The 11736-nt window shown below is 45.3% G+C and overlaps 1 protein-coding gene across 1 annotated transcript in view; it reads right to left on the bottom strand.

Moving 5' to 3' along the window:
- Positions 1–3804, bottom strand: part of LOC144668060 (proto-oncogene Wnt-3) — a 97852-nt gene extending 94048 nt beyond the window's left edge. The window contains exon 1 of the mRNA XM_078529820.1: positions 3405–3804. Within this exon, the coding sequence (XP_078385946.1) occupies positions 3405–3484 (80 nt within the window). The 5' untranslated portion in view covers positions 3485–3804. The remainder of the gene's footprint in view (positions 1–3404) is intronic.
- Positions 3805–11736: the final 7932 nt, after the last annotated feature.

The following is an 11736-nucleotide window of genomic DNA, read 5'->3' on the forward strand; positions in this document are numbered from 1 at the left end:
TCCCTCAAGCAAGACATGTCTCATCTCTCTCTCTCTCTCTCTCGACTCCATTTATTTTATGAGGTGTCAACAGGTTGCTTAAAACTGTGCCTGATGGTGTTTGGTACAAATCCCAAGTGAACGCATCAGTTGTATGGGTACATGGACTTTGGTGTCACTGCGAAATTGGCAAGGCAAGTTTTTAATTCTGCCTGTGATGGGATGCCACTCGAAAGTTTCAAAGTAGCCCTATGTCAACTATGTGTTAAATTGCTAGACTGTGGGGATCTCCTTAGAATATGGATATCTCAGGGAGGCCGCCCTATTGTACGGGAGTCTTCACTTCGATCAGTTTCATTTTTGTTAACTGTATGAGGAGTCCTTAGGGACTGGAGGGTCTCGCCTGGCGGAAGATCGAATGAAAATGTCGATGGGAGGGAGGTAAAGTCTTTCTCGCTCACTAAGGGGTTTTGGAGTGAATGAGCGCAGCGTCCGCTAGGGACACTTGAGTTGCAATCATGTTGATCCAAGTGCCAGGAGAGAGTTACGCACTTGAATCAATCCTACTCCTAGGCAAGTCCTAGCATGGACCCTGTCATTGTCACTCTTACCCACCCTCAGCCCTGGCTGTTGAGTGGAAAGGAGCAAGAAATGGGATTACAACGTTCTCTGGTCATATCTCTTTTTCTCTACAGATTCTGTTTCTCTCTCCACAGATGATGTCTACTGTGTTTTTATTTCGGATTTTCTGCATTTGTGGTACATTTAGCTTTTGTATAAATATTCTGTGTATCTCTTATCCATTTCTGTCTCTGTCGCTTTGTCTCTTTCGGTCTCTTTATTTCTGCCTGCGTGTCTCTGTATCTCTCTCCCTCTGACACTCGTCCAGTGTTCCAGGGAATTCCCTATATGAGCCTTATAAAGGCTCGCCTCTCTCTCTATAAATATATACATGACACAAGAGGTGATAAGAGATCTTGAGTCCGCACGCATAGATGCAATAGGCAGGGAGGGAGTCCTTTTGCTATTTATTTTAATTCTGGAAGTTAATTATTCTGAAATGTGTGAGTCAAAGTAACTTATGTTGAGGCACAAGCTCCACGGGTATGTTGGTGTCAGTCCCTGCATATTGTTAACATAGGAGGGAATATTTAAACAACCGTTTGTAAAAAAAGAGTAACCTTATCGAATAAATTATGTGGAAATAAACCATTAACGGACATAATCGGACAGCGCCGAAGGATCGGTTTGTGAGGGTGAGAAGGGCGGGGTATCCAAGCGAATCTCCTACAGTCACTTTCTGCAAGTGACCGTGTTTTTTTACACGGATAAGAGAGGCAATGGGTACCGGCCAGTGAGCACACAGTACCGGGCAGTGGGAACGCGGTACGGCCAGTGTGTATACGGTACCGGACAGTGTGTACTCGGTACCGGGCAGTATGTACACGGTGCTGGCAGGGACTATACGGTACCGGGCAGTGTGTACACAGTACCAGGCAGTGAGTACACGGTACCAGGCAGTATGTACACAGTACCGGGCAGTGAGTACACGGTGCCGGGCAGTGAGTACACGGTACCGGACAGTGAGTACACGGTACCGGGCAGTGAGTACACGGTATCGGGCGGTGTGTACACGGTGCCGATGATTGAGTACACAGTACCGGGCAGTGAGTACACAGTACCGGGCAGTGTGTACACGGTACCGGGCAGTGAGTACACAGTACCGGGGGTTTGTACACGGTACCGGGCAGTGTGTACACGGTACCGGGCAGTGAGTACACAGCACCGGGCGGTGTGTACACAGTACCGGGCGGTGTGTACACGGTACCGGGCAGTGAGTACACAGTACCGGGGGTTTGTACACGGTACTGGGCAGTTTGCACACGGTGCCTGCTATCAGAAACACACTCCTCCCGATTTCCTGGAATCACAGTTCTTGAGATCAGACGGAGCTGGCGAAACTTTCGCCGAAACCGCCCAACAGTTGCGGGAAATGTTCTCCCCGCGGCGCTCCTGCAGCGCCCGTTCGCCGTGTGTGTGTCACCGAATTAAAACCAAGGAAAAAAATCACAGGGAGAAGAGTGAAGGGGCAGAATGGGAACGTTTTGAATTCAGGAAAGTGCAACACTTCTCACAGGAAGAGGGGTCCGTCCTAGTTGGAAGTTGCGATTCCATTTGGTCCGGTGCAGAGCAGGAGGGAGGGGGATAGGGTACACATTGGAATAAAAATGGATTTCATTTTAAATCATTGCGTGGCATAGTCTGCACTTGTCGTCCTTACCTGTTTCTGATGTTTATTTTTAAAAATGTTTGACTTCAGGTGTATTGTTAAAGATTGTTCTGGAATGCTTCGAATCAGGATGTGGGTTATGAAAGCGGTTTTTATTTCAAGCGAGTCCACTGTCATTGCCAATTGCTGCTCAAAACGTCTTAGAAGTATATCTGATCCGGTTTTGTTTTTTGCCTCTGTGGTTACCGGGATGAAGCTAACACAAAGTCCTTTCTGCCCTCGCCCTCCGTTGCTTTGAAGGGCAGAGCTCGCTCGGTTTACAGAGAAGCAAAACAAAGTGTTTAAACCCCAATCAGACTCAAGAGGGAAAGAGAGAGAGAGAGAGACAGAGAGAGGAGAGAGATCTCACCGCCTTGAGCTGAAATACACACTCGGCAGCTCTCTGGACCCCTTTCAAAGTCTGTCCGAGACTCCCAACAAGTCAGAGTCTCCTCCCCAAAACTTCTGAAAGATATTCCAGGTGCACGACCCGTCTAGTGATACATATTTTCGTTTAGTTCCTTTTTGTAACGCTGGTTGGAAAGATCCCCTCCCCGGGTGCAGCAGGCGGATGAACCTTTACCTGCCTTGTCTCCCTTCTCGTCAGCCTCTCACCCTCTCTCTCCATCCTATTCCCACTTTCCCTCTCTCTCTCCCTCTCTCTTTACTTTCTGAGCCCACGTTTTTTTTCTCCAGATTTCCCTTTTTCATTCTAGCCCCCTTTCCCTATCATTTTTCACTCTTTGCCCTCTCTCCTCTGCCGGTCTCCCTGGGTAGTGTTCAGCTCACGGCAGCTTGGGGGGTTGTTGATGTTTTTTTGCGCTCGGTTTCTCTCTCTCTCTCTCCCCCCCGCTGGCTGTGGGGAATGCCGCGTTCTCAAGATTGCGAGCATTGCAACAGCATCAAGCAGTCGGTGTCTATGATACAGCCGGCATCAGATAACAGGGCTTGCTGATCAGGCGTTTCCCTGAGTACAGACGCACACACAACACACACACCTCTCACTGAGCGCCTTTCCAAATGGTCTGGAACGAGTTTGCTCACAGCCAATTCACAACGCGCAATCGGAAATAAAAAGCAAATCAAAACACACACACACACACATACACACACAGAGGGATTTGCACAGAGAAAGAAAGAAAGAAATCTCACTTACCACCAGATCGGGTAGCCGGCTAGTCCGTGGGTTGAATTCAATAGGAGCGACAGCACAAATCCAAACAGGTACAAATCCATGAGTGTGGCCCAGTGAAAGTGAGAAAGTCGATAGAGACAGAGAGGGAAGAAAAAAAAAAGTTTCTTTTAAAAAAAAAATAAACTTGGAAGGTAGCAGGCCCCGGGTCAACACTTCACCATACGGACGGGAGCTTCCTCACATTATACAGATGCTAATATAAAAGTAAAGGGGTTCAAATGCACGCCGGGACCCAATCAGATCTCATCGCCTTAGGACACAGATGATTATATAGTTCAGCACTGTCAATCATGTCTTACCACCCCAATATCCAGCTAATTGCACAAGGTAGTGTTTTGATGCGTGTTAGTTTGTCGGCTCTGTAATGATAAAATTGTTCCGAGGAGGGCACTTTGAATGGGAAGGATGGGAGAATGAACTCCTGCCGGGATGGTCGCCATGGTAACACTTGGAGAGTTATAACCAGGCTTGGCCTTTTCACAGCCTCTTAAAGAAAGAAGAGAAGGTAAGAATGATAATGGGCGACATGTGTTAACCTTCTCCTCAACACAAAACAGCGTGATGAATATGGGCACAGCAAGAGAGGACAGCAAATAAATTCAGGATTATATGTGTCTCTTTGGGGCATTTTAAAGAGACAGTAGCCCTTTGACGGTCTGACATAGTCTATATTTAATATTTCTCAAGTATCCACTCTTGACAGAAAATCTTTTCACATTTGTCTAACTTTTTAATTACGGAATGTCCCCGATGACAACGCAATAAAAACGAAACAGTCACGCCGATTTTTTTTAATATAAATTTGGTGGGGAAATTTGACCCATTTTGTTTTCTGTGACAGAAGCGCAATGATTTGTAAATTGTATTTTAATACGCGTGGGAGGGCAAGTAAAACATGGGGAGGGGGGGAGTGTGGGGGGGCAGGGGGGTGGTTTGAAGGGGGGTGGGGGGGATGTGAGTTATGAATCCGTTTTCTCCAATTCTGTCAAGAGTTCATTATCTCTCAGCCTGTTCGCCTAAAGGCCCGTTAAAAATACACACGCACACAAATCTTATCCGAGTTAATATGAACGGAACCTTCAGCGAACAAACAGGCGAACGCACCGTGAAAATCGTTTGGGAGCCAGGGTGAGAAGGGATGGAGTCAGAGAGATTCGTGATTATTCAACCGGGTTTGCATTATTAACAAGCGAGAGTCTAAATATTCCGTTTGCTCATCAATGTATATATATATTTATATATATATATAAAGACATATATTATTGAAGAGGGAAGGAATATTTATTATTCAAGCAATAGCAGTCTAAGGCACGCACCTGCTGTTTTCAAAATAACCGCATTGCATTCATAGCTTATAAATATTTTTGTTTTTGTTTTACGAGTGGCAGCAAGCTGGCTAATTTTGTTTTATTTTATTCCTGTTCTTGTGCGAAGGAGCGAAAAAAAATGGAATTCCAACAGCCAGGAAGATGAAATGAGCAGGAGAGAAAGGAAGAGAGCAAGAACAGAGAGACAACAAACAGGGAAAGGAAAACTCTTGTCGAGCCCTCTCGCGGGGAGAGGAGGGGGGGTGGACTCGTCCAGCCTGAAGATACGCTCTCACCTTCCCTGATAGGAACTTTTCCAGTGCCTGTTGACACTTTTTAAGAGAGAGAGAGGGAGGAAAAAATCACAGATTTTGGGGATATCCTCTCTCCCCATTCACTCCAGATTCATAAACCCTGACTCTATCGAGAGCCAGTAAATATCTGCAGGCCCCCAACCCCAACCCCACAAAACCCACGCCCACACAAGAAAACCACAGAACACACTGAACAGACAAGAACATTTCGTTTCAATTTGTTTTATTATCCCCCCCCCTATACCATGTCGCTCTATAATCAGCAGAAGGTGTTGGCCCTGCCAATCCAAAGGGCAAATTGCTGTAACTTCGTAACTCTGCCTTTCGAACGAGTAACCAAAAGGTTGGGCCGACGACTTGCCCGTGTGTGAAGGCAAGGGTGGTGGGATGGGTTGGTGGGGGTTGAAAAATCAAGAGATGCTCTAATATTAGAGCCCAAAGGAGAAAACGGTTGCTGGGAACACACCCAGACAAAATAAAAAGGAGCCATGAAAAGAAACACGCTTCAACCTGCACCAACAAACAAAACAACCATCCAAAAGAGTAAACAAGAGCAATTTCTACAATTTCTTTATTTATTTTTTCTCTCGCAGAGTCTGTGTGAAAAACAAAACCCCTTTGATCTGGACCGATGGCAAGCATTACTGTAATTTTGCACAGCACACCGGAGAGGTTAGGTGCTCATTAGAACCATTTAAAATATAAACTGCTGGGTGAAGCCTTACATTTTCTTCAATCTGCCCAGCAATGTGACTGAGAACAGTTAGGAATCCCACGGGTTTAGGGTTATTGCACCTACACCACCACCTCACACCCTCTCTCCTCTTTCTCCAGGCTCCTTTAAAATCATTTTATTATTTTTTTTTTAAAAACAAAGTGTGTGTTTGAATAATCTTTAATAAAACGGCAGCTCACGCGAATTATTTTTTTTTTCCAAGCCGGGGGTTTTTTTTTTAAACCACTCCTCCGACTGATCCCATTAAACGCGAACAAATTTATTTGATTTTTTTTTTGCCCCAAAAAATAAAAAAAAATTCGTATAAACGTCGATGTCCCCCGGTTGACGCACTCTCTGGATCTCGTTTGCTGACTTGTTTTATTATTTACTTATACGGGATAATTCCAGGGTGGGCAACAATTGGGGGGAAAAAAAACATCAAGCATTTTGCAACACCACTTTATAACCAGACGACTGTAAAAGAGTTGTTTTACGCCGAGTACCAGCGTTCGTGCTGATTTTGCTGTCGGCGGTGTAACGCCAAAAACGAAATAATTTCCCTTAAATAATCCGTGTTTCGGTTAAAATGGTCTTTGGCTTTTTCCAACAGGCAAACAGACTGGTCCGGCTGACCACGTATACCACATTACGAAAGAGTAAAAGAAACACGAGATACAGTTAATTTATTAATTGCTGCGGGAATTTGGAAGCGTGCACATGTGTATATATATGACCAGAGTCGTGGGAAATCAATCAAATAATGTCCCATTTGGTACATTGAGACGGATGGAGAGTTGTCATTGGCCCATTAAGTTAATTTTCGACAAGTCGCAGCCATTTCACAATTAACAAGGGACGAGCACAAGAGCTAAATATTAACCGAGAGAAATAAAGCGAGGTAGGTGGTTTGGAGTCTGCTAAGTGATGGCCTCACAGGACCTGTGACCGCCTCGAACCCATCTCCTTGGGTTTTATTTCGCAACCCATTGACAGCAGCACCATCTAGTGGACGTGGAGCTCACCAACAGCAGTCACGTTGGCTTTAGAGCATGACTTCTGCAAATGTGTTTTGTGGGGCACATCGACATGAATTTTATCTTCTTGGGCTTTGCAGGCAATACAGCAATATATCACGCCACAACTTTGCCATCCAGCCACTGTTTAATTTAAGTTTAAATAAAATATGAACGAAATTTATAGGGGCAGAAAGGTCCCTGTCATTGACTGCAACATCACATACATCAACAATAGCCTTAATTTTTTTTTATAACACTCCTAATGTACAGAGAAATATCCAGAAGCACTTTATGAATGTGTAATAAGGAAATGGACGTCAAGTCAAAAAGGAGATATTGTTCTGATGAAGGGTCATACGGACTCGAAGCGTCAACTGTATCTCTCTCCGCAGATGCTGTCGGACCTGCTGAGTTTTTCCAGGTGTTTTTGATTTTGTTGTAGGAGATATTGAGCGCTGTGTCAAGACTGTGGGTTTTAAGCAGGATTTTAAATGAGGAGATGGAGGTGGAGAGGCAGAAGGGAGTTTCAGAGCACAGGGCCTAGTCAGCTGAAGGCATAGACACCAGTGGTGGGGCAAAAGGGGCGTGCACAATAGGCCAGAGTCAGAGGAATTAATAGCTCAAATGTTTTGTAGATCTGGAGGATGTTACAGAGATAGTAAAGGGGAAAGACCAAGAAGAAATTTAAATGCGAGGATTGAAGGTTTGAATTTCAGGTGTTGGGAGTCTGGAAGTCAAAATAGGTTTGTGAGAATGGGGTGATGGGTGAGTGGGACTTGGCCGGAGAAGATACAGGCAGTAAACATTAGACCATTCAATCTGTGCTTCACACTGCCATCCAAATCTTGGTTTCAGGGCATTTCTTGATCATTTTTAATCTACTGCCTGCACCAAATATGGATAGATCCAACTTCCTTTTTGAGTACTTTAGTTTGCTCAGTATTTACTGTGCTAAGCCTCATTAATTCTTGGGATGTGAGCATCGTTGGCAAGGCCAGCATTTCTTGCCCATCCCTAATCGCCCCTGAACTGAGTGGTTTGCTGGACCATTTCAGAGTGGGTGCAATACTCTAGTTGGGGCCTAACCAGGATTTTATAAAGGATCAACATTACTTCCCTGCTTCTGTACTCAATGCTTCTCTTTATGAAGCCCAAGATCCTAAATACTTTGCTAACCACTCTCACAATATGTCCTGCCATCTTCCAAGATCAATGCACATGCGTCCCCAAGTCCCTCCGTCCCTGCATACTCTTTAGAATTGTGCCATTAAGTCCATATTGCTTCTCCCTATCTCTTCTTCCAAAATGCATCACGTCATACTTCTCTGTATTAAATTTCAGCTATCATTTGTCTGCTCATTCTGCTAACCTATCTATGTCCTGTTGCAGTTGGTTAGCATCTGGAAATCTTGAAATTTTACTCCTTATTCCAATATCCAAGCAATTTTTATCTAATCAAAAAACACAGTGGTCCTAGCACTAATCCTTGGGAATACCACTGACTACAACCCTCCAGCCTGAAAAATAACCATTTACCATGATTTGCTGTTGTCTGTCCTTTAGTCAATTTTTTATCCAAGCTGATACTAACCCTCCTATTGCATGAATCACAATTTTGTTAAACAGCCTTTTATGTGGTACTTTATCAAATGCTTTCTTAAAATCCACATCCACCACATTATCTATCAACATTCTCTGTTACTTCATCGAAAAGTCTAATTAGATTAGTCAAGCATGATCTACCTTTTACAAATCCCTGCTGGCTACCATTAATTAACTCAAACCTCTCAAAGCGCCGGTTGACTTTTTCCCCTTATTATTGTTTCTGAAACCTCACCTACCACTGATGTTAAACTGACTGGCCTGTAGTTACTGGGACTGTCCTTGCACCCTTTCTTGAATAAGGCTGTCACATTTGCCACTCGCCAATCCTCTGGCACATCCCCTGTATCTTGGAAGATTATGCTTCTGCTATCTCCAGTCCAACTTCCTTTAGCAACCTGGGTTGAAAGCTATTCAGGTCAGGTGACTTATCCAGTCCCAGACAGCCAGCTTTTCCAGTACATTCAGCCTATCAATTTCCACCCCATCCATTACCTCCACCATCTCTGCTTCTACTGATATTTTGTCACCATCCTCTTCCTTAATAAATGCTGATACAAAGAACACATTAAGTATTCTAGCCTTGCCCTGTGTCTCTACACATATATCCAGGGGTGTAGAGCCAAATTTTAAGGTGCAGAAACTCTAAGAAAATCTATTGGCCTTATCATTTCTAATCTACTGTTACGTTGTTTTCTTATGTATTAATCATTTGAGCCCCCAAAACTCAGTAAAACACTGATTTTTAATTGAAAAATATTAGTGCCCCCACTACCACCAACCTCTTTCTCACCCCTCCCTTCAGCAACCTCTGACCCCCAAATCCCAACCCTCCCAAACCCCCCACCCATCCTGCAGCCCCCATTCCCTCCCCACCAGCCCAACCCCTCCTCCAACCTCCTCCCCCAATCTCCCCAACACCCACTCCCCCTCCCCACTTCTGCATCTCTTCCCCCTCTCCCCACCCCCAACCCCACCTCTCCACCCCTGCAGCAAACTCTCCCCCTCCACTCCCCAACCCCTCAACATCCCCAGCAGCAGCGCAGCAACTAGTGAAATTGACCTGACAGACCAGTTTCAAAAAAACTGAACTCTCAGCCTGAAAAATTACTTTTTTTTAATCCGGTCTGTCAGGTCCTAAGCTCTGGCCACTCAGCACGGATGACGAGAACTTCTTAAAACAGGTTTGTCCAACCTTTTCGCTCGGGGAGGGCCAGATTTTCATTTTTTCTCATTCAGGGGGCCAATGAGTAAATTTCGGAAAGATAAGGTTTGGCACATTTTTAAACTGAATTTCAAGAAAAAGTTGAGGTATTAAGGAAAGTAACAATTGCTGAGCAAAAATAAATCAATGTCATAACAATAAGTTGTTAAGTTAACAAAATAGAGTAATTAATAAAAATGCCCACAGTGTGAGAGGGTCAGAGTGTGTGTGCCAGCCTCACTCCCAGTCTCAGGGTTCTCACTCACTCACCCTCACCCATTGTGTGTGTGTGTGTCTGTGTGTGTGTGTGTGTGTGTGTGTGGTGGTGAGGGTAAGTGAGAAATCTGAGGCTGAGAGTAAGGCAGACACGCAATCACACTCTCGCTCTATTTCACTCTCACACACACACATTCACTCACTCTCACTCACACACTCACTCCCCCCTCCACACACACACTCTCACTTCTACACACACACACAGACTCAGTCCCCCCATTCTCTCATTCCCACACAGACACACACTCTCAGTCCCAAACACATATCCACCCATATACACTCTCTCACTCCCACACACACATTCTCTCACTCCCGCACATACACTCACACTCTCACTCCCACATGCATACAGACTCACTCCCACCACACACTGTCTCACTCATACACAACACCCCCCCGACACACACACTCCCTCACTCCCACACACACTCACACACAATCTCTCTCATTCCCACACACACACTCACTCCCCCCTCCACACACACACACATACACAATCTCACTCACACACACACACACACACACACACACTCACTCCTATGCACGTGCACACTCACACTCCCACACACACACTCAGTCTCTCACTCCCACAAACATGCACTCACTCTCCCACACACAGCAGTCAGCCTCTCCCCCCCCCACCCCGCCACCGGCCTGGGGCTCTAGAGCATCTCACTCTCCGGCCCCTCACAGCCAACCTCTCCTCCCCAGGCCCTGCTCCCTGGCTCTCCGCTCTTTGGCACTCTGCTCCCCGGCCCTGGATGGAGGTGCTGAAGTGACATTCTGGTGTGCTCCAGCAGCACTACACCCTCTTTGGCTGCAGTAGGACTCATTGCACATCCTACTACCCACTTACTATTTACGTGCCCAAAGAAGATTTTTGGGTTCTTTTTTATGTTGACTGCCGATCTATTCTTATGGTCTCTCTTATCAGTCGTATTTTCCTCCTCACTTTCCTCTCAGTGTATTGTATTTGGCCTGGTTTGTGTTTGAAACATTCACCTGACGTGCATCATAAACCCTCTTTTTTTTTGTTTCATCATATTCTCTATCTTTTCTGGACACTTTAGACCCTTGAATATTAAGTGCCAACTCCTCGCCGTTTATAACCCACATGCCTGTTATTCCAGGACCATCATATTCCCACACATCAACTTGTACTTGCAGCTCACTAACCTTATTCACCACAGTTTGCGTGTTAACATACATGCATTGTAAACCTGTATCTTCATGGCTCTTCTTAGCCCGCCAATGCCTATTATGGAATTATTCCCTTTTCTAGTACTGTCCAACACACTCATAATGTACATCTGATTCCTTTTTTCTACTTCTGTAAGCTGGTGCCCACCTCCTTGCCAATTTAGTTCAACAGTGAACGTTCCTGCTAGGACATTAGAGCCACTATATTATGGCATTAAAATCTATCCTTGTTCTCCTGTCTCCACAGGGTATTACTTATTGATAAATGGGTACTGGTTCAGAGACATTTGTGTTGCTTGTTTCTTTTATTTGCTCATGGGATGTTGGTGTCACTGGCTGGGTCAGTATTTATTGCCCATCCCTGGTTGCCCTTGAGACGGTGGTGGTGAGCTGCCTTCTTGAACCGCTGCAGTCCATGTGGTGTAGGTACACCCATAGTGCTGTAAGGGAGGGAGTTCCAAGATTTTGACCCAGCAACAGTGAAGGAAGGGCGATATATTTCCAAGTCAGGATAGTGAGTGGCTTGGATGGGAACTTGCAGGTGGCGGTGTTCCCATCTATCTGCTGCCCTTGTCTTTCTAGATGGTAGAAGTCGTGGGTTTGGAAGGCGATTGAAGGAGCCTTGGTAAGTTGCTATCCTGGATGCTGAAGCACAG

The sequence above is a fragment of the Cetorhinus maximus genome, chromosome 25 (genome assembly GCF_964194155.1).
Source record: "Cetorhinus maximus chromosome 25, sCetMax3.hap1.1, whole genome shotgun sequence".
Taxonomy (NCBI): domain Eukaryota; kingdom Metazoa; phylum Chordata; class Chondrichthyes; order Lamniformes; family Cetorhinidae; genus Cetorhinus; species Cetorhinus maximus.